Here is a 23,327-nt window from a genome sequence, read left to right on the forward strand (position 1 = left end):
GGGCTGGGAATAAGAAGCACAAAATTGTAAGAGAATGTGATGCGACTTAGACAAGGCTGCTTGCCAAAACTCTGCACAGGCAGCGGTCAAGCTGGTCTTCTAGTCTCCTTGGACAAAAAGGCTCTGTTGTCCTGATTATGAGCTCTCTAATAGAGTATATAGATTTTGAACCTTTGTTTTTGCAGGAAGATGACTTTCTGTAACCATGCAACGTATATTCAACTTGTAATAGAAGTTAACTGTTTAAAAAATTTGGATGCTCTTTATTTCTTTATCTTGGTCTGATTGCTCTGGCTAGGACTTTCAGCACTATGTCCAATAACAGTGGTGAAAGTGGACATCCTTGTCTTGTTCCAGACTTAGAGGAAAGGCTTTTAGTTTTTCCCTGTTCAGTATGATACTAGCTGTGGGTCTCTCATATATGACTTTTATTATGTTGAAGTAAGATGTTAAAATTTTATGTGTATTAAAAAATGTCTGCGCTTGGATGCCTATACTGCCTTTGTAACCAGGGAAAAGGCTCTGGTCTCCAGTACAAATAGGCTTTGGGAAAGGATCTTTGCAAAAGTGAAAAATCTAGGGAGTCTGTTTTCCTTTGATACACTGTTCTTTAATTTATCATTTGGCTTATCTCAGAGAACAGAAAACATGATGCCAACTGTGTAAGAGAAGCAGAAATGTATTATTACCTATAAAAGAAAAGTCAAAGAGTAGATATAATTTAGGCATGGCATGGCTGGAGACAGAAAATCAGTGCCATCAGAATATATTTTCCCTGTATCTCTTGTTTCTGTTTCCTCTGCTCTTTAACTTCATTCTTAAAGGGGCTCCCATTTGTTCTTATAAGATTGCTGCCTGTGGCTCTGAGAAAACACATCCCAGGAAAAAAGAGTGACAATCTTTCTCTTAGGATTTCTAGGTAAGGAGCAGAATATCAATGGATCTGTTTTAGGTCATATGCTGATGCCTGCACTAGTGTCTGTGACCAAGGGACTTCCATCTGTAGATGTGCATAGGCCCAGATTATGTGTTCCACCCCAGATCATGATGAAGTTAACACAAATGAAGACACAACCTTGAGGGTAAGGTTAATCACAAAAAGATAATTGAATGTTAGTTTCTGGAATATGGATGGCTGGATATAGAAACATCAGCAAAAGATGTCTACTCTATTTGATTTTTTCACTCCTTAGTTCCCATACTAGCTACTAACAACACTCATTGTTGCTAGAATATTTCTACTTTCTGATGTAAACCTATAGTGGATTTTCAAATCCCAATCTTGCTAACAAATGAAGGAGCCATAGTGTATTTCATCAGGATATTCTATATATATATATATATATATATATATATATATATATATAAGGCTAGATACCAGTAAAGTGGATGACTTACTCTTTTGCATAAACAAAACAGTAAGTGGAACCAAGAAAAATTTAAAGCCACTATGGCCAGAGACACTGATAGTGAATGTGACCCAAAATTATAGTTAATCGGTGGCAAAATTGAGGGCAAAATTCATGTCTCCTTATTTCCATACCAGCGTCCTTTCTTTCTTTGAGTAGGAATCATCCAGTAGCCTAATACTCCTCCTCTCTCCATGGTATTTTACTTCTCCAACCACAGAAAGTATAACATCCATTTGCGAATGGTAAAAAACAGCAGTAGGCCTCGGTAACTCAGTGATTCCTTCCTTTGGACTTTGTCTTTTGTAGGAAGGATATTTTCTCTTTTGCTCCATGTCTTTTAATTATATTAATGGGGTAGGGTTTAATTCTGCAGATAGGCCTGCAATTGGTGGTAAGTATAATTTTGGGTAACAAGATATAACAAGATACAACAAGATATAACAGTTGGGTTAACAAGCCCAACTGGTGAAGATAATTTAAACTACCCAAAATGGGAGGAAGATGACTTAAAACAATCAATACATAGAAATGAATCTCAGCTATTTTGTTGTTTATTTGTAATAAATGTGATATTGGTTCTTGTTAGTTTGATTCCTTTATTTTTGTCTCCCATTTTGTTCGACATTTAAGTACAGCATAAGGATGTTATTTAATTTACATCCTCACACTCCAAAAGAAATACTTTTCTGAATTAAGTAGAAAAAAAGAATAAGCAAGTGTAGGTCCTCTGTTATCCATTAATCACATTTTCCATATTTTTCAAATTCTATATAAAAACCAAATTCCCTAAAGAGAAGAGAAAAAAAAAAGAAGATTAGTATCATAAGGAAAGTGAACATTGGTATTGAATGTACTTTTCCTTATCTTCTAAAAGAGGTCCTGAGAAGGGAGCTGCTTTTAAATTCCCTTTACATTCTTTTTTTTTTTTTTTCATTTTTCTTTGTTACCACTATAGTTTGTACCTTCTTTCTCCGTGTCTTGATTATTCAAAAGGTGTCCTATGACATTTTTTATGTAGAGTTTTTCATCCCCTAACCCATTCCCATCTCAATACCTTTCAGTTCAACATAGAAATACCAGATTTTCTTTTTTCTTTTTTTTTACCAAGAGGTAAAAGATAACCACAGCAATAATGCTATGCATAATTCACACAGTTCGCTCTGTGCTCAAATTTTTCACTGTTTTCACACTGTCTATTGATTGTAGTCTATTCCCCTTTCTTGGGCATTTATGTTTCACAGAAGACTAATCTCTTATTTTCCATCTTTACATATTACCATTCTCTAAATACATAATATTTCTTTCAGCATCATATTTGTATTACATCTCTAAAGACACTGCACACTTTCTTGATTCCAAGTGTTTTCCCAAACAGTTGGCACTGTGTAGATTGAACAATCCTTTTTCTTTTTGGTGTTCCATTTCTTTAAAACTCCTTTAGCCCTCTTGTTCTTCAAGAGACTTCCCACGCCAACCCCTATAATCAGGCTCACCTTTGATATATATCTAACGCACTCATTTGGTTCTAGAATGGCAAACATAAATGCTTGGAGCCTAGTGGGTAATATAAATAAGTGATGTGAACCACTTCCATTACAAAAGAGAGAGGAAGAACTATGGTTGTTTGGAACATGTGATCTCCATTTGAACAGGGAGCTACTATGTGATCTCCATTTGAACAGGGAGCTACTATGAGGCAGTTGAGGCTTATTTATTACCCGATAAATCCTTGCTTAGTATCACTAAGCAAGTTTGAAATCTGTATTTTTGGGTAAATTCTATCAATGATTTCAAAACTTATTAAAACATCATTTTTTCCAACAAAACCAAGGTTGCTTTCTATTCTCATCAACTTTGTATGCATATGTTCTTTTTGCCAAATAAGACCACAAGCTTTTTAAGAGTATGGACTGTTTCATGTAATGTTCTCTTTTCTTAGCATATATTACCAGAGTGCTAGACTGAGTAGGCTTGAGGGATTCATTAAGGATAGTGAATATGACTTTATAAATTCTGGCCAAGTCTTGGATTCATCATTATTTTTCAAAGATTTTACATTGTTCACAAGTGGCAGATACCTCTGAGAGCAGTGAGTCCAATTTGCCAGGGCTTTTTCCTCAAAACACTGCCAAAAGCAGAGACCAAGGAATTACCCTTCTCCTCCCATCACTCAAAAGAGCATTAGGACTATTCTTCTTGCCCCAAGATATAGAAATGGCATGGAAATTAAGTTTACATATTCAGGTCATATGGAGAATTAAGCAAATATGCATGTCACTGCACCATTCCTGCCATTGGAATTAATTTTCTGTGTTCCAGAATAAGATATGTTTGATATGAACTGTGCTCATATTGGCTACAATGTTACTGAACAGTTTTTAACTATTTTAACCAGCAGGGCTCTTCATTTATTCTTAGACTGAGAAATAAAAACTAGAGTGGTCACAGTACATCTCTCAGAGTTACAAGGTAGATAGGAAGGAAAGAAGGAAAGAGGGAGAGAGGGAGGGAGGGAGGGAGGGAGGGAGGAAGGAAGGAAGGAAGGAAGGAAGGAAGGAAGGAAGGAAGGAAGAAAGGAATGAATTACTACACCAGGAATTATTACCAACTTCTGGAGGATGACTTAGAAGCCCAAGGAAGGATGGAAGAAAGTAGGAAGGAAAAATGGAAGGAAGGAAGGAAGGAAGGAAAGAAGGAAGGAAGGAAGGAAGGAAGGAAGGAAGGAAGGAAGGAAGGAAGGAAGGAAGAAAGGCAGGGGAAGGGAAGGAGGGAGGGAGGGAGGGAGAAAGGAAATGGATGGATGGAGGGAGGGAGGAAGGAGGGAAAGAAGGAAGAAAGGAGGGAAGGAAAGGGAGGGAGGAAAGAAGGAAGCAAGGGAAGGCAGGAAGGTTTCAGTTAACCTTTAAGTTAACTAAAAGGAAAGGAAGGAAGGAAAGGGAGGGAGGAAAGAAGGAAGCAAGGAAGGCAGGAAGGAAAGGAAGGAAGGAAGGAAGGAGGGAAGGAATTGATGAAGGAAGACAGGAAGGAAGAGAGGAAGGAAAGGAAGGGAGGGAGGAAAGAAGGAAGAAGGGATTGTTTCTTTAACCTCTTTCCCGTTTTTGCCAAAGATATCTGAGGCCTGATATTTGAGCTGCTAACACTGCTCTGTGAGGTTATGGCCTCCTCACATTTCCTAGATGAGCCTGAAAGGAATCTCAGAATGATCTTTGTGGGAAGTTGTGAAGTAATAGTCCAGCAGATCAAGGCCCACACTGCGTGTCTGCCTCAATCTATGTGATTTTCCAAAGGCCAGGGCATTATGAGGGAGACCGTCTTACACTGCTCTTTTTAGTAGTGTGTGTATAAACACCACAGAGTGTAACAGAAATATTACATGGAAGAGCTACAAAGACATTTCCAAGTCTCTTTTCTGACTATCTCATTCCAAAGAAACCAACAGTAACCACATTAGGAAGGAAGGATAATGTAACTTAATTATTCTATATAGTCTGGTAACCCTTCTGAATTCTAGTTCATCTTTGAATGAGAACAGTAGAGACCTGGTTAACTTACATTTTTACATTTACATTCTTTTTCTTTAAAGGACATTTTAATTATCCTCTGAAATGGAATAATCCTCATGGAAGGGCAACATAATACTAGAAGCTCATGAGGATTATTTTCAAAGAAAGCTGTGCAGAAGAGTTGGCTCAGCAGGCTTGGCATGCTCAAACCAGCTCCTGGCAGATAACCTACAAGCCCTTGGAATATTCTGTGCAATAGGGTATGTTTGTATATCTAGGACCTGGATCTGCCAAAGAGTTTATGCTTGCCATGAAATTTATAATGAACACCTGTTGTTGTTTACCTAGGGTCCTGAACCACTCTATGCCAATTTGATCTCTGGCTGAGCAGGAGCTGGAGATTAAGTATTTAAGATCAGCCGTGTAGGTGTTCTGTGCCTACCTGACTGACCCCCATTACACAGTCTGAACACCACATCTTGGGTGAGCTTCCCTGGTAAGCAATGCTTCATGTGTGTTGTCATGGTAGCATCAATGCTTCCTGTGTGTTGTCATGGTAGCAGGGAGAATTAGGTATCACTTCTGTGAGTCCACTGGGAGAAGACAGCTGGAAACTTGTGCCTGCTCTCTCGGGGACTCCACCTCATGCATCTTTGGTCTTTGCTGATCTTAGTTTGTATCCTTTCATTGTAATAAACAGTTACCATGAATATAACAGCTCTTCTGAGTTTTATGAGTCCTCCTGAATCCTCAAGCCTGAAGATAGTCTTGGGGATTCCCAACAGAGAAGATCTCACAGGTCATGAAGAAGTTAACTGACAAGATACAGGACTAATTTGTGAAAACAATTTTGAATGGAGCTAAATATATATTATAAGGAATATTATTCATTCTTTAGTCTAAATTTCCTACTGAATTTACTTGAAAGGCAAAAACAATATGAAAAGTTGACCGTCAATTTTTATACATGTGAGACCACAAACCCCTTTGCTACTTGTGTGTGTATCTATACCTGCATCTATGTTTATACCTTTGTCTATGTCTATAGCTGCATCTGCATCTGCATCTTTTTCTATGCCTCTTAATAGCTACCAAACACTGATAGGTGCTATTCATAGGTTTGTCAATGTGATGAATAAAAAAAGTTGAGTTTTTTAAAAAAAACTAGATTTCCATTCATTGCTTGAATATAATCTATAGATTACTCACAAATATAATCTCTGTACAGTTCTCCCAAAACATTATGTAAGCCTTTTTTCTTTTTTAAGTGATTCAACTTTGAATATTAACTAAATTCTAGGAGACTTTCTTTGTTCACTCTGTCTGTAGTCTGTCCCCAGTTTTTGTAAATAATACAGGCTATTTTTTTAAAAAAAGTATGCATCAGTAAAACCCAATTCCTTGACTAAGTTTCTTTGAAATTTCTGTGAAGAAGTAGAGGCAAAAAGTAATGGCAGTTTATTCTGTACTTACCATTGCTCAACACAAAAGAAACACTCATTCTGGAAAGTGCGGCCATTAGAGGCACAAACAGGTGCTATTACATCAGGGCAGTCTACATCGTAAAATGGTTCCGGTGGGTAATACATTTTACATGGGGGCTGCAAGTACATGATACCATAAAATAACAAATAATAGATTCTCTTCCATCTATTTCTTTCTGTCACTTCTGCCCAACTTAAAAATAATATTAAATCATAACAGTCAATTAATCTTATCAAAGATTCCCTGTGCTGTGGTCTTCTGTCAGGCCAGTTTCTTTTTCTGATTGTAGTGTCGCCACCCGTCTTATCATCTCTTCAAGTCATAACCATTTCAATATTCCTGTTTAACCTTGAATGCAAAGTTTTCACTTAGCCTTCATGTTTCAGTTCCAGTAGGAAGTTTATGAGTGAAGATACGTATGTGTTTGTTAACTTCTAGAGGACAGCCCTCAAGTGTCATTGGTCAGAATAAGGATTTTGTGTTAAAACTTATTAAAACTCTCAGGCAAGATGGCTGAATAGGAACAGCTCTGGTCTGCAGCTCCCAACGAGACCAGTGCAGAGGTAGGTGATTTCTGCATTTCCAACTGAGGTACCTGACGCATCTCACTGGGACTGGTTAGATAGTGGGTACAACCCACAGAGGGTGAACAGAAGCAGAGCGGGAGGTCACCTCACCTGGGAGGTGCAAGGGGTCAGGGAACTCCCTCCCCTAGCCAAGGGAAACCATGAAAGACTGTGCTGTGAAGGACAGTGCTATCCAGCCCAGATACTATGCTTTTCCCACAGTCTTTGCAACCTGCAGACCAGGAGATTCCCTTGGGTGCCTACCACACCAGGGCCCTGGATTTCAAGCATAAAACTGGGTGTCCTTTTGGGCAGACACTGAGCTAACTGCAGGAGTTTTTTTCAACCCCAGAGGTGCCTGGAACGCCAGCGAGACAGAACTGTTCACTCCCGAGGAAAGGGGGCTGAAGTCAGGGAGCCGAGTGGTCTTGCTCAGCAGGTCCCATCCCCACAGCCCCCAGCAAGCTAAGATCCACCAGCTTGAAATTGTCGGTGACAGCACAGCAGTCTGAAGTTGACCTGGGACACTCAAGCTTGGTGGGGGGAGGGGCGTCCGCTATTACTGAGACTTGAGTAGGCGGTTTTCCCCTCACAATGTAAACAAAGCCGCTGGGAAGTTCAGACTGGGTGGAGCCCACTGCAGCTCAGCAAAGCTGCTGTAGCCAGACCGCCTCTCTAGATTTCTCCTCCCTGGGCAGGGCATCACTAACAAAAAGGCAGCAGCCCCAGTCAGGGGCTTATAGATAAAACTCCCATCTCCCTAGAACAGAGCCCCTGGGGGAAGGGGCTGCTGTGGGTGCATCTTCAGCAGACTTAAAGGTTCCTGCCTGCTGGCTCTAGAAAGAGCAGCGAATCTCCCAGCACAGTGCTTGAGCTCAGCTAAGGGATAGACTGCCTCCTCAAGTGAGTCCCTGACCCCTGTGCCTCCTGATGGGGAGACACTTCCCAGCAGGGGTCTATAGACACCTCCCAGAAGAGAGTTCTGGCTGGCATCTGGCGGGTGCCACTCTGGGACAAAGTTTCTGGAGGAAGGAGCAGGCAGCAATCTTTACTGTTCTGCAGCCTCTACTGGTGATAACCAGACAAACAGGGGCTGGAGTGGACCTCCAGCAAACTCCAGCAGACCTGCAGAAGAGGGGCCTGACTGTTAGAAGGCAAACTAACAAATGGAAAGCAATAGTATCAACATCAACCAAAAGGATGACCATGCAAAAACTCGATCTGAAGGTCTCCAACATCAAAGACCAAAGGTAGATAAATCCATGAAGATGAGGAAAAATCAGCCCAAAAAGGCTTAAAATTTCAAAACTCAGAATGCCTCTTCCCCTCCAAAGGATCACAACTCCTTGGCAGCAAGGAAACAAAACTGGATGGAAAATGAGTTTGACAAATTGACAGAAGTAAGGCTTCAGAAGGTGGGTAATAGCAAACTCCTCTGAGTCAAAGGAGTGTGTTCTAACCCAATGCAAGAAAGCTAAGAACCTTGATAAAAGGTTACAGGAACTGCTAACTAGCATAACCAGTTTAGAGAAGAACATAAATGACCTGATGAAGATGAAAAACACAGCATGAGAACTTCATGAAGCATACATAAGTATCAATAGCCAAATCAATTAGCAAACAAAAGGATATCAGAGATTGAAGATCAACTTAATGAAATAAAGTGTGAAGACAAGATTAGAGAAAAAAGGATGAAAAGAAATTAACAAAGCCTTCAAGAAATATGGGACTATGTGAAAAGACCAAACCTACGTTTGACTGGTATACCTGAAAGTGATGGGGAAAATAGAACCAAGTTGGAAAACACACTTCAGGATAATATCCAGGAGAACTTCCCCAACCTAGCAAGACAGGCCAACATTCAAATTTGGGATAAACAGAGAACACCACAAAGATACTCCTGAAGAAGAGCAACCCCAAGAGACATAATTTTCAGATTCACCAAGGTTGAAATGAAGGAAGAAATGTTAAGGGCAGCCAGAGAGAAAGGTCAGATTACCCACAAAAAGAAGCCCATCAAACTAACAGTGAATCTCTCTGCAGAAACTCTACAAGCCAGAAGAGAGTGGGAGTCAATGTTCAACATTCTTAAAGAAAAGAATTTTCAACCCAGAATTTCATATCCAGCCAAACTAAGCTTCATAAGGGAAGGAGAAATAAAATCCTTCACAGACAAGCAAATGCCAGGGATTTTGTCACCACCAGGCCTGCCTTACAAGAGCTCCTGAGGGAAGCACTAAACCTGGGAAGGAAAAACTGGTATCAGCCACTGCAAAAACATACCAAAATGTAAAGACTTCAACACTATGAAGAAACTGCATCAACTAATGGGCAAAATAACCAGTTAGCATAATAATGACAGGATCAGATTTACATATAACAATATTAACCTTAAATGTAAATGGGTGAAATGCCCCAATTAAAAGACACAGACTGGCAAATTGGATAAACAGTCAAGAACCATCAGTGTGCTGTATCCAGGAGACCCATCTCATGTGCAAAGACACACATAGACTCAAAATAAAGGGATGGCGGAAGATTTACCAAGCAAATGGAAAGCAAAAAATAGTAGGGGTTGCAATTCTAGTCTCTGATAAAACAGACTTTAAACCAACAAACACAAAAAGAGACAAAGAAGGCCATTACATAATGGTAAAGGGATCAATGCAACAAGAAGAGCTAACTATCCTAAATATATATGCACCCAATATAGGAGCACCCAGATTCATAAAGCAAGTTCTTAGAGACCTACAAAGAGACTTACACTCCCACACAATAATAGTGGGAGACTTTAACACCCCAATGTCAGGTAAATTGATGAGACAGAAAATTAACAAGGATATTCAGGACTTGAACTCAGTTCTGGACCAAGTGGACCTAATAGACATCTACAGAACTTTCCACCCCAAATCAACAAAATATATATTCTTCTCAGCACCGTATCACACGTATTCTAAAATTGAACACATTATTGGAAGTAAAACACTCCTCAGCAAATGCAAAAGAAGGGAAATCGTAACAAACAGTCTCTCAGACCACAGTGCAATCAAATTATAACTCAGGATTAAGAAACCCACTCAAAACTGCACAACTACACAGAAACAGAACAACCTGCTCCTGAATGGCTACTGGGTCAATAACAAAATTAAGGCAAAAATGAAGATATTCTTTGAAACTGATGAGAACAAAGACACAACATAACAGAATCTCTGGGATACAGCTAAAGCAGTGTTTAGAGGGAAATTTATAGCAATAAATGCCCACAGGAGAAAGTGGGAAAGATCTAAAATTGACACCTTAACATCACAATTATAAGAACTAGAGAGGCAAGAACAGACAAATTCAAAAGCTAGCAGAAGACAAGAAATAACTAAGATCAGAGCAGAACTGAAGGCGATAGAGACTCAAAAACTCCTTCAAAAAATCAGTGAATCTAGGAGCTGTTTTTTTGAAAACAGACTGCCAGCCAGACAAAGAAGAAAAGAGAGAAGAATAAAATAGACACAATAAAAAATGATAAAGGGATATCACCACCAATCCCACAGAAATAAAAACTACAATCAGAGAATACTATAAACACCTCTATGCAAATAAACTAGAAAATCTAGAAGAAATGGATAAATTCCTGGACACATACATCCTCCCAAGACTAAACCAGGAAGAAGTCAAATCCCTAAATAGACCAATAACAAGTCCTGAAATAGAGGCAGTAATTAATAGCCTACCAACCAAAAAAAGTCCAGGACCAGATGGATTCACAGCTGAATTCCACTGGAGGTACAAAGAGGAGCTGGTACCATTCCTTCTGAAACTGTTCCAAACAATAGAAAAAGAGGGACTCCTCCCTAACTCATTTTATGAGTCAGCATCATCCTGATACCAAAACCTGGCAGAGACACAAGAAGAAAAGAAAATTTCATGACAAGATCCCTGATGAACATGGATATGAAAATCCTCAATAAAATACTGGCAAACTGAATCCAGCAGCACATCAAAAAGCTTACCCACCATGATCAAGTTGGCTTCAACCTTGTGATGCAAGATTTGTTTAACATATGCAAATCAATAAACACAATCCATCACATAAACAGAACCAATGACAAAAACCACATGATTATCTCAATAGGTGCAGTAAAGACCTTCAATAAAATTCAAAACCCCTTCATGCTAAAAACACTCAATAAACTAGGTATTGATTGAATGTATCTCAAAATAATAAGAGCTATTTATGAAAAACCCATTGCCAATATCATACTGAATGGGCAAAAGCTGGAAGCATTCCCTTTGAAAACCAGCACAAGGCAAGGATGTCCTCTTTCACCACTCCTATTCAATGTAGTATTAGAAGTTCTGACCAGGGCATTAAGGCAAGAGAAAGAAATAAAGGGTATTCAAATAGGAAGAGAGGAAGTCAAATTATCTCTGCTTGCAGATGAAATGATCATACATTTAGAAAATTACATCACCTCAGCCCAAAAATTCCTTAGGCTGATAAGCAACTTTAGCAAAGTCTCAGGATACAAAATCAATGTGCAAAAATCATAACCATTCCTATACACTGATAATAGACAAACAGAGTGCCAAATCATGAGTGAACTCCCATTCACAATTGCTACAAAGAGAATAAAATACCTAGGAATACAACTTACAAGGGATGTGAAGGACCGCTTCAAGGAGAACTACAAACCACTGCTCAAGGAAGTAAGAGAGAATACAAACAAATGGAAAAGCATCCTATGCTCATGGATAGGAAGAATCAATATTGTGAAAATGGCAATACTGCCCAAAGTAATTTATAGATTCAATGCTATTCCCATCAAGCTACCATAGACTTTCTTCACATAATTAGAAAAAAATACTTTAAATTTCATATGGAACCAAAAAAGAGCCCATGTAGCCAAGACAATTTTAAGCAAAAAGAACAAAGCTAGAGGCATCATACTACCTGACTTCAAACTGTACTATAAGGCAACAGTAACCAAAACAGCTATATAGACCAATGGAACAGAACAGAGGTCTCAGAAATAACATCACACATCCACCACCATCTGATCTTTGACAAATTTGACAAAAACAAGCAATGGGGAAAGGATTCCCTATTTAATAAATGGTGTTGGGAAAGCTGTCTAACCATATGCCAAAAACTGAAACTGGATCCCTTCCTTACACCTCATACGAAAATTAACTCAAGATGGATTAACAATTTAAATGCAAGACCTAAAACCATAAATTCCCTAGAAGAAAACCTAGGCAATACCATTCAGGACACAGGCATGGGCAAATACTTCATGACTAAAAAACACCAAAAGCAATTGGCAACAGAAGCCAAAATTGACAAATGGGATCTAATTAAACTAAAGAGCTTCTGCACAGCAAAATAAACTATCATCAGAGTGAACAGGCAACCTACAGAATGGGAGAGAATTTTTGCAATCTATCCATCTGACAAAGGGTTAATATCCAGAATCTACAAGGAACTTAAACAAATTTACAAGAAAAAAAAACAACCTCATCAAAAAGTGGGCAAAGGATATGAACAGACATTTTTCAAAAGAAGACATTTTTCAAAAGAAGACATTTATGTGCCAACAAACATATGAAAAAAAACTCATCATCACTAGTCATCAGAGAAATGCAAATCAAAACCACAACGAGATACCATCTCACACCAGTTAGAATGGCAATCATTAAAAAGTCAGGAAACAGGCCGGGTGCGGTGGCTCACGCCTGTAATCCCAGCACTTTGGGAGGCCGAGGCAGGCGGATTAAGAGATAATCCTGGCTAACATGGTGAAACCCCATCTCTACTAAAAAATACAAAAAATTAGCTGAGCGTGGTGGCGGGTGCCTGTAGTCCCAGCTACTCGGGAGGCTGAGGCAGGAGAATGGTGTGAACCTGGGAGGTGGTGCTTGCAGTAAGCCGAGAATGCGCCACTGTCTCCAGCCTGGGTGACAGAGCGAGACTCTGTCAAAAAAAAAAAAGAAAAAAGAAAAAAGAAAAAAGAAAAAATGTCAGGAAACAACAGATGCTGGAGAGGATGTGGAGAAACAGAAATGCTTTTATACTGTTGGTGGGAGTGTAAATTAGTTCAACCATTGTGGAGGACAATGTGGCAAGTCCTCAAGGATCTAGAACTAGAAATACTATTTGACATAGCAATCTCTTTACTGGGTATATACCCAAAGGATTATAAATCATTCTACTATAAAAACACATGCACACATATGTTTATTGTAGCACTATTCACAATAGCAAAGACTTGGAACCAACCCAAATGCCCATCAATGAAAGACTGGATAAAGAAAATGTGGCACATATATACCATGGAATACTACGCAGCCATGAAAAAGAATGAGTTCATGTCCTTTGCAGGGACATGTGTGGAGCTGGAAACCACCATTCTCAGCAAATTAACACAGGAACAGAAAACCAAGCACTACATATTCTCACTCATAAGTAGCAGTTGAATAATGAGAACACATGAACACAGGGAGGGGAACATTACACACTGGGGCCTGTTGTGGGAACGGGGACAAGGGGAGGAATAGCATTAAGAGAAATACTTAATGTAGATGATGGGTTGATGGGTGCAGCAAACCAACACTGCACATGTATACCTAGGTAGCAAACCTGTATGTTCTGCACATGTATCCCAAAACTTACTAAAACTGAGAATAAACCCTGTATTTACCACTGTTTAGCTTTGTGACTTTGAACACATGGAAGGTATTATTTTACTTAATGCTCAGAGATATATTTACTCAATATTTTATTTAACTATAAAGATATTTATTTTACTAAAATATTATATGTTAGTAAATATGGCACATATACACCTCCCTATGTTCATGGGTTCTCATTATTCAACTCCCATTTATGAGTGGGAATACGTGGTGTTTGGTTTTCTGTTCCTGTGTTAATTTGTTGATAATGATGGTTTCCAGCTCCGTACATGTCTCTGCAAAGGACATGAATTCATTCTTTTTCATGGCTGCATAGTATTCCATGGTGTATATGTGCCACATAGTAAAGCTTGTGCTACATGGAGACAATCTAATTCTGGAGAGGTCTATGTGCAAGGTCACATAGAATCCTTCCATTCTGCTTTACCTCCATGAAGATTTATTTATTTATTTATAGACAGGGTTTCACTCTGTTGCCCAGGCTGGAGTGCAGTGGTGCCATTATGGCTTACTGCAGTTTCTAACTCCTGGCCTCAAGTGACCCTCCCAACTCAACCTCCCATGTAGCTGGCTATAGGCTTGCCCCACCACACCTGGCTAATTTTTGTATTTTTTTAGACACAAGATCTTGCTATGTTGCTCTGGCTGACCTTGAGCTCCTGGGCTCAAGTGATCCTGCCGCCTCAGCCTCCCTAAGTTCTGGAATTACAGCCATGAGCCACTATGCCTGACTTTCCATGAAGTTTTAGATCTCATGTCAAGAGCATGATTAGACTAGAATTACCATCTAGAACTGAGAATTTTAAACTTACCTTAGGCCATTTAGTGAAGTCGTGTTTTTTGAAAATTGCTGCAAATAAAGAACAAACACAGTAAGTTAAAGGAAATAGTTCTCCATGGGATATCATATCACCTATTGAAGTCACTGACTGAATAACGTAATTTCTCATTTACAAAAATGTGTACAAAATAATTTTAATAGCAATAGAATTTGCAGTAACATTCCTTTTAAAATTACTTTATCCATTTATTCTTTCTTTTTCACAGTCTTGATTTTATTTATAAATTTGCTGTATCAGTAAGGAAAGAGTAAAAACTGTTTGAGGTTGTATATATAACTTACAAATAATTTTACTTATTTATTTTCACTTTTGTTGGCTTTAGCTTCCTCTTCACTGCAATTGGGTTAATTACATGCATTTTTAAAATTTAGAAAATAAATATGATATAGTAAGTAATGTATCAGGCCAGTTCCTAACAAGATGCCGAATTAAAGTGGACACAGGGATGATAAGAAAACTGAGGGAGTTCGCTGGCTTTCAGGATACTGACTTTATGGGGTGCTTGTATGAGGGTTGCTGGTGTTGCCTGGGATAGAGGATTACTAGCTGCCCGTGGGAAAATGAAATAAGAAAGTACTTATTGTATTTTGGTTTTACTTACCTGTCACTGTTAAGTGATATTTAAAATATAGTTAGAATTTTCAAAAGTTAAAAGGAAAATTCTGCATGATATTTAGAAATCTTCCCACAAAGAAAAGACTACCAACCTTTTGAGGAATAGGTCTTGCTGATTACATGTACACTCTTTCAGAGAACAAAAAAGATAGAATGCTTTTATCTACTTCTGAAAGGTCAGAATATTTTTACGACAAAGGTAACTGGATATAGTTACAAGAAAAAAAAATGAAGGTCTTCATCTAGTAAAAATGAAACAAAATTACATGTATATACTGCACATCATGCATAAGAATTAATTCCAAATGAATCAGGATCTAAACATAAAAAATAAAACTATATAATAATTAAAATGACATAATCTTTTAATCATAATGATTCATTAATCTAAATACAATAACAGAAAACACAGATGCATTTTTTTACTTAAAAATTAAAACAACTTCCTGGCAAAAAATAAACATATACAATCTAAAAAGATTTTTGATAAAGGGCTAATATGTCTAATTTATAAAGAACTCATTGAAATTGAGGGAAGAATAAAACAAGAAACCTAACTGAAGAACAGACAATATACATGCAAATATAATTTACACAAGTATACATACTCAAAAAGATACAGAAATGACCCTTGAATCTCTAAAGGAAATTCAGCCTTACTCATGCTAAGAAAAATGCTAATTAAAACTATATGGAAAGACCATTTATCACCGATCAGATTAGCTGTTGAGAAAGAGGTTCCTGGTGTGAATCCAAATTGGAAGAATGTTTATGAAGTAAAATTTGACGATATTGAACAAAACTATATTTGCATTTACAGAATTCTTATTCCATGCTTTTGCAAAATGTGAGCCTACAAATTAGAATTCAATGTATAAATGACTTTTTTGTCTTCAGAGTAAGAGTATATAGTTCAGCTAATAGACTCAAAGATAAGTTGGGTTAGTTCCATTCCTCCCATTTTGGTGTAAACATATTTTTCTTTTAAAATATGGCTTACTTAATTTGTTAAAGACAGACCTGAAGTTTCGGTACTTGTGATTTCTGGTGTGGATCCTGAGAACAGGAAGTATTGGCATCCTAAAGGTCTGACATTTGCATAACAGATTGGCATAAAGATAAAAAATAGATCAGTGAAAAGGATAGAGTCCAGAAATACAGGCATCTAAGAAGTTCAAAAATACACACTTCTGTGGACAAGTGCTTTTTGGCAAAGGTGAAAGAACAATTTAGTGGAAAAAGAATCATCCTTTCCACAAATCACACTAAAACAACTGGGCTTCTGGAAGGAAAACAAAAAAAGAATCTCAATTTATATATTGCACTATCATCTGAAACGTTTTTTATTATCTAATATTTTTTAAATTTTAGTTTTCTAATGAAAAGTTATTAGTTCATGCAGCAACTTTGGAGAACCATCTGGCATTATCTTCTAGTATAGAAAATTCACGCACATTGTAGCATAGCAACTCTACTCTTAGATACATACCTAAGAGAAACTCTTGTTCATGTGTATCAAAAAACATGTGTAAGAATATTTCTACCAGCTCTGCCCTTAACATCATAAATTTGTAAGTAAACCAAATGTCCATCAACAGAAGAGTAATGAAATTAGGGTATAGTCACACGTTGGGATATTATTCATTGGTGTGATATTATTCATCGATGAAACTAAATTAACAACTGCACACATGAATATGTATAAATTTAAACAGTAGGTAGGAAAAAGCAAATTTCAAAAGATGAAAAGATTCTTTTATGTAATATTGAATTTAAAAGTCCTAATAATAGGCAGGGCGTGGTGGCTCACGCCTGTAATTCCAGCACTTTGGGAGGTTGAGGTGGGCGGATCACGAGGTCAGGAGATTGAGACCATCCTGGCAAACACGGTGAAACCCCGTCTCTACTAAAAATACAATAAAATTAGCCGGGCATGGTGGCGGGCGCCTGTAGTCCCAGCTACACGGGAGGCTGAGGCAGGAGAATGGCGTGAACCCAGGAGGCGGAGCTTGCAGTGAGATCGCACCACTGCACTCCAACCTGGGCGACAGAAAGAGACTCCGTCTCCAAAAAAAAAAAAAAAAAAAAAAAAAAAAGTTGTATATGACAAGTTATATAAATGTTACATAAATGTTAAAATAATTATAAAAATATATTTTCCATGATGTGTATAAATAAAATACTATATTAAAAATAAGAGCACGAGAAGAATAGACATAAGATTTAGAATGACTGAAACTGTAGTAAGAATTTTGGGAAAAAATAAATTAAAAAAAGATGTAGAAGTGTGTTTTTATTGGATGAAGATAGACAAGAGAACTGGATGACTGAATACTACATTATTGGATTTGAGCTTTTGTTGGTAGTCTAGAGTTTTGCAGGAATTATATATTCATGGTGCTTTTTGATTGAACCCAATGGAATTTATTGAACCAAGTATTGTGATTAATCCAATTCTATCCAACTGAGGCATATTTAAAATAATAAAGTATATTACAGAGAACCTACACACCACAGGCAATCAATTGATAATAGCTACATTTTTAAACATTCATTTATTGAGCATTTACTTTGTATCATGTATTTAAGGATGATCTGGAAATGCAAACATGAGGTTGTACTGTCTGCTTTACTAATTTGTAACTGATTTGCAGGTGTACTATTTTCTTATTGCTGTTGTAATGAATTGTCACAAATGTAGTGACTTAAAACAACACAAATTTATTCTCTTACAATTCTGGAGGTTAGAAGTTCTAAAGTCAAAATGTCAGCAGTGATGCATTCCTCCTGGAGTTTCTAGGGAAGAATTAATTTCCTTACCTTTTCCAGCTTCTACAGGCTGTCTGAGTTCCTTGGCCCATGGCCCTTTTACTGCACCATTCTAACTTCTGCTTCCATTGTCACATCTTCTCTGACTTGGGCCCTCCTGCCTCCCTCTGATAAGAATCCTTGTGATTATATTGTTCCACCTGAATAATCCTGTATAAGTTTTCAATCTTAGGATCCTTAACTAAATTACATCTGCAAAGTCCCCTGTGCCATGCAAGGCAACATATTCACAGGTTCAAGTGATTAGGACTTGGACATTTTGGGGAGGCATTATTCCATCTATAATCAGCAGGTAACATAGGTTTTGTTTTTATACATTCATGATTTTTACTATTGGACTCTAAAGACACATGTCAACCCAACATCAATCACAGAAATAGCCTTTATTTTTCATTGGCTTATTTTTCATTTTCATATTTATCATATCACTTATCATATTTGAAAGCCATAAGAAAATGCATCATTTTTTCTAGGAAAAAATAATAATTGTAGTGTATATTGCTTACAATAAAAAATATCACAATTTTCTCTGCTCTAGAAGATTTCTTTTAAATAGACAGAATAGACACGAAGTTGTGACTCCACCATGTAGAAAACAAGTTTGCTTTTTCTATTTAAGAATATACATTTTAATTATACCCAATTTGGACTACACTGGCTTACATTTCAGCAAAATATTTCCCATAAAAGTCAAATATTACTCGTTTTCTTTCCTATAACTTTAAGAAAATCAGAGTTTATCTCCCAAAACCTCTTAGGTTACTCACCTGAGGAAACCATATGTGTCAAAGTAGAGGATATCAGGAAAAATATAATCTTGTGGGGAAAGGCAGCCATTTGATCTCATATAGGACTCTTCTTTGATAAGGCCTGTGAACATGCCCAAGATTATTTGTTTTTAGTTTCCTGCACAGCTAGCTTTTCCAATGTGAGAGAACACAATACCCTGTGGTGATACCATTCCCGTACACTTGCCCTGGTGGTTCTTATACTGACATGGTCTCCAGGAACTCAGGCCTGAGACCCCTTTTTCTTTCAAGAGGAAAATGAAAAACATAAAAACATGACTTTTTTTTTTTTTTTTTTCCCTGCCAAAACCTAGCTGACAATCACAGTTCTGGCCTGGGAGAAAAATTAAGCTCAAGATTCATCAGGGTTGACTCAAATTCTATCACCTATACATAGGTTCACCCTACAATTATTTAATTATCTCACAGTTAATTACCTAAGCTACTGCCTTCTTATTAGTGAACACAAACATGTAAAGAATTCATAAGAATTCTGAGGTAACAGGTGTAAACTGAGGGCTGTCCTGTACAGTCTTGGACCTATCACCCTATAACATGTGATTCCCTGGGATGGACCAGTTTCTCCCACATTTAAGCCCTTTATCTCCCAGCTAAATTTCTCTTTGCCAGGTCAGTCACATGGGCTCAAATATAAAGAATGAGTTAAAAATGGAATCGTTGGCTATGCTTAATAAAAATTGTGTATACCTTCCCTGACGCAAGAATCAGAAAAAAAAAAAAAAAAAAAAAAGTGACATATAACCTTGAATTGAGTGAGATGCTAGAAATCACAGAGTTTGGAGTTAGATGAGAGTTCTGATTCTTGGTTTAACGTCTCTGAGATGTGTAGGCCTCAGAAAGTATGAACTTCATAGGATATTGAAAGAATCAACTGGTATTAATATAAGCAGAGTTTAAACATATTAAATTGATAATTTGTTTAGCCCAACTTTTCTTTGCTGTGAAATATTTAGGCCCAGGGAGAAGATACCTTCCCAGTCCATTTCCTTAACTTGTTCACGCCCTATTCTATCCATTCTGTCTGCTTTCAAAATTGTAGCGGGGCATATAGAGAAATGAAGGAGAATCATAAATAAGCATGACATTTTCTCCACTTTAATATGCAGGAGAAACAAAAGGAAGGTGTTAGAGGAAAAAGAGGGAAATGCACTGACAGAGAGGAAAGCTGAAGAGACCCCACCACTGACTTAGACTAAGGAGAGAGAAGTCAAAGAGTAGTTACCTGGATGAGGTGGCTGAACATGGATGGGCCTGCTCTTGTCACTTTGGGTGTCACAACTAGCCTTCAGAAGAGCTGCTGTTCAGAAGTCTGTAGCCAAGGACATGCAGCAGTGGGGGCTGACTCATTGCATAGCTGAGTGACCAATTGCTTGGCATGAGTTTACTCTAATGGCTGTTTCTGAGTTTGATCCCTCTCCTGAACCACCCCCTCTGATGTGTCCTGTTCCAGCAGGAAGAGACAGACCTGCAGGTTCTGTACTTGTGATTTCTGGTTGTGGATCTTGAGAACAAGAAGTACTGGGATCCCAAAGTTCTGACATTTGCAAAGCAGATTAATGACCTACCACATTCCAGATCATTTGGCGATTGTGTGTGTGTGTGCGTGCGCCAATTTCAAGGTGGTTCCAGCCTTTCTAGTCTTCTCTGACCCTTATTCTCAGAAATCACACCTGTTCTGTCTTTCTAGGATATAATTTTTGTTTATCTATTAGCCTGGGTAACTCCCCAACCAATAAGGTTTGCAATATCCAAGCCTCCTAATTTCTCTACTTATTAGCTTATGTTACGCTTCAGCATAAGCAAGCCTAAAAACTTGCCATTATCTGGAAAAGTTCTATTTCACAGGCTTTAAACTCTCCTAGAGTAGTTAGTACTCTTTTATGGCTTTGTGTTCCTGTACTAGCTTGAATTCCATAGTCTGACATTAATATTTAGCTCCTTGACATATCCATCCTCTCTTGGTGTCCTGCTCTCTATTTTTCCTTCTTTCTTCCAAGTTGGGATAAATTTAGCTTCTTATTTTCCTGCTCCAGACCTTGGTTGTGGAGAAAGATAGAAAAAGTTCCATACAGGGGACTCTGTGATCCTGATAACATCATTATTTACCTAAACTCTTTAGACTCCAGTGAAAGCTTCTTATTTAATGTCATTTTGCTACCTTATGCCACCTGTCCCATACCATTTTCTTTGTTTTATGCAATTTGTTTCCACTATCTGATCCCATCCCACCCATATGACTTTGAGTGGAAAACTTCATCTCGTAGTTGAAGTTTAAACAAGCTTCAGGATGAACAAGCCCTGTCCACTATTTTCCTTTTACTTTAAAATTCTGGAATTTTTATGATCTACTTTTTTTTTCCTCTGTTTTTATTCTTCACTCCATATCAACTTACCGAGGGATCTACACCTTCATTCATTCTTTTCATTCTGTCGGCACCCGGCTATGGAGTTTACATTTCTCATCATATTTGTTCCTCATAACAATCCTATGAGGTATATACCACTGAGACTTGTATAAGAGAAAAAGAAACTGAGATAGGGATAACTCAAAGGGATAATTCATTTGCTGAAGCTACCAACTAGCTACTAACCATGCTACAATGGACAGAGATGACATTCATGCCAAAGGCCATGTTCACTTGCTCTCTACATTTACTCTAAATTTAGAAAAAAAAAAATCCCTTCAATTTATCCTCCAACAGTCTTCTTAGAACCCTACCATGGATGTCTTGTATAACACGTTTCACCTTTCTGGTTAAAAAAAAAAAAAAAAAAAGAAAAAAAAAGGGTCCCCCTCTTCCTTTCGTTAAATCTTGCTTTTCCCAAAGTCAGTGCTTTTAATCTCTTCAAAATACTGCCTTTTAATTAATTAGAATATAGTTTCTATGAAGGAAAAGGCATTGCCTATATCTGTTAATAATTTTTACCTTGTAATCACAGTGAAGAGCATTGAATTTGCCACAAGGTAAGTATTCAGTAAATAGATATAAGAAGAAATAGAGTAGTCCACCCATCCTTTTTTTATTCGGTTGTTTACTGTGTTCTTGGATATTTTTAAAAATATGTTTTCACAGATGACATTGTATCTAGTCCACCAAAAAAAAAAAAAAAACCAAAAAACAAAAAACACCTAATTTTGATTAAGGAGTCACATACATTTTGGAAAAGTAATTTTTTTTTTTTTTTTTTTTTTTTGAGACGGAGTCTCGCTCTGTCGCCCAGGCTGGAGTGCAGTGGCGCAATCTCGGCTCACTGCAAGCTCCGCCTCCCGGGTTCACGCCATTCTCCTGCCTCAGCCTCCCGAGTAGCTGGGACTACAGGCGCCCGCCACTGCGCCCGGTTAATTTTTTTCTATTTTTTAGTAGAGACGGTGTTTCACCATGGTCTCGATCTCCTGACCTTGTGATCCGCCCACCTCGGCCTCCCAAAGTGCTGGGATTACAGGGAAAAGTAATATTTTTATAATACAGTTCCTTTATACATGAATATGATGGGCCTTCTTTTTGACTTGCAGAGTAGTTTATCCATTTTATTTATATACAGATATTACCTCAATGTTGGACACAAATCTAAATATAAATCTGATCTTGTTGCCCTAGTCAAGTCCTCCATTGGCTCTTCATTGCCTATATTATGGTACTATTATTTATGGTAATAATACTTGGGTATGAAGAAAGTAACATTTTACTTTGCGTAACTGAAATTAACTTGTTCATTTTACTTAAGGTAAAGTTACCCTCTTTTTTCCCCCTGAATAGAAACACACACAATATTCCTTGCATACTTTTCATGTATACAACGTTGCTTCCCTTCACCCTCATTATTTCTAGTGTTTTTATGCACATATATTGATTATAATGTTTAACCATTAGTAACCGTTCTTTTACAGAGAAAATGAGAAAGTAGATTGTTGTGATTTATCTGTCATATATAAGAATTTTATAGCAGATTAGCAAATTTTATAAATATGCTGTAATAGTGAAATTTTTCAATGTAGAAAAAGATCATGTTTAGTAATTAATAATATTAATATTTCTATAAAAATTATAAGCCAAAATTATGTAAGCTCAAATTTAGGTTTAGCAATAAATGTTTTAGTAGTTTCTTAGCTAGAAATGATCTATGTATTTAATAAATATCCATTATGTAACATAACTTTCAACATTTATTCATGTATCTATTGGCCATTTATGCGTCTTCTTTTAAGAAATCTCTATTCAAGTCCTTTGCTCACTGTTTAGTTGGTTTATTGTTTTCTTGCTATTGATGTGTTTGAGTTCCTAGTATATTTCAAGTTTTAGTCCCTTATCAGATATATGATTTGCAAATATTTTCTCTCATTCCATGTCACTTCACTCTGTTTTTTTTTTTTTTCTGTACAAAACTTTTTTTTTTTTTTTTTTTTTTTTGAGACAGAGTCTTGCTCTGTCGCCCAGGCTGGAGTGCAGTGGCCGGATCTCAGCTCACTGCAAACTCCGCCTCCCAGGTTTTCACCATTCTCCTGCCTCAGCCTCCCAAGTAGCTGGGACTACAGGCACTCGCCACCTCGCCCGGCTAGTTTTTTGTATTTTTTTTTAGTAGA

The 23,327-nt window shown here is 37.5% G+C and overlaps 1 protein-coding gene and 1 long non-coding RNA gene across 3 annotated transcripts in view; one reads left to right on the forward strand and one right to left on the reverse strand.

Moving 5' to 3' along the window:
* Nucleotides 1-23,327, forward strand: part of LOC103244766 (uncharacterized) — a 149,924-nt gene that overhangs the window by 89,111 nt on the left and 37,486 nt on the right. Inside the window, exon 9 of one of the 2 annotated variants that reach the window (XR_012090820.1) lies at nucleotides 4,996-5,791. The exons of the other annotated variant lie outside the window; for it this stretch is intronic. This is a non-coding gene — a long non-coding RNA (uncharacterized lncRNA). Of the gene's footprint in view, nucleotides 1-4,995; nucleotides 5,792-23,327 lie in introns of those variants that run through there. 2 annotated transcript variants of the gene reach the window in all.
* Nucleotides 1,389-20,158, reverse strand: SPINK13 (serine peptidase inhibitor Kazal type 13). The gene is made up of 5 exons (XM_008014916.3): nucleotides 19,968-20,158; nucleotides 18,704-18,806; nucleotides 14,463-14,500; nucleotides 6,389-6,516; nucleotides 1,389-2,198 (listed from the first exon to the last, which is right to left on the reverse strand). The coding sequence occupies exons 2-5, from the start codon at nucleotides 18,771-18,773 to the stop codon at nucleotides 2,150-2,152; spliced, it is 285 nt and encodes a 94-aa protein (XP_008013107.1). The 5' UTR covers nucleotides 18,774-18,806; nucleotides 19,968-20,158; the 3' UTR covers nucleotides 1,389-2,149.

The sequence above is a fragment of the Chlorocebus sabaeus genome, chromosome 23, assembly GCF_047675955.1.
Source record: "Chlorocebus sabaeus isolate Y175 chromosome 23, mChlSab1.0.hap1, whole genome shotgun sequence".
Taxonomy (NCBI): Eukaryota; Metazoa; Chordata; class Mammalia; order Primates; family Cercopithecidae; genus Chlorocebus; species Chlorocebus sabaeus.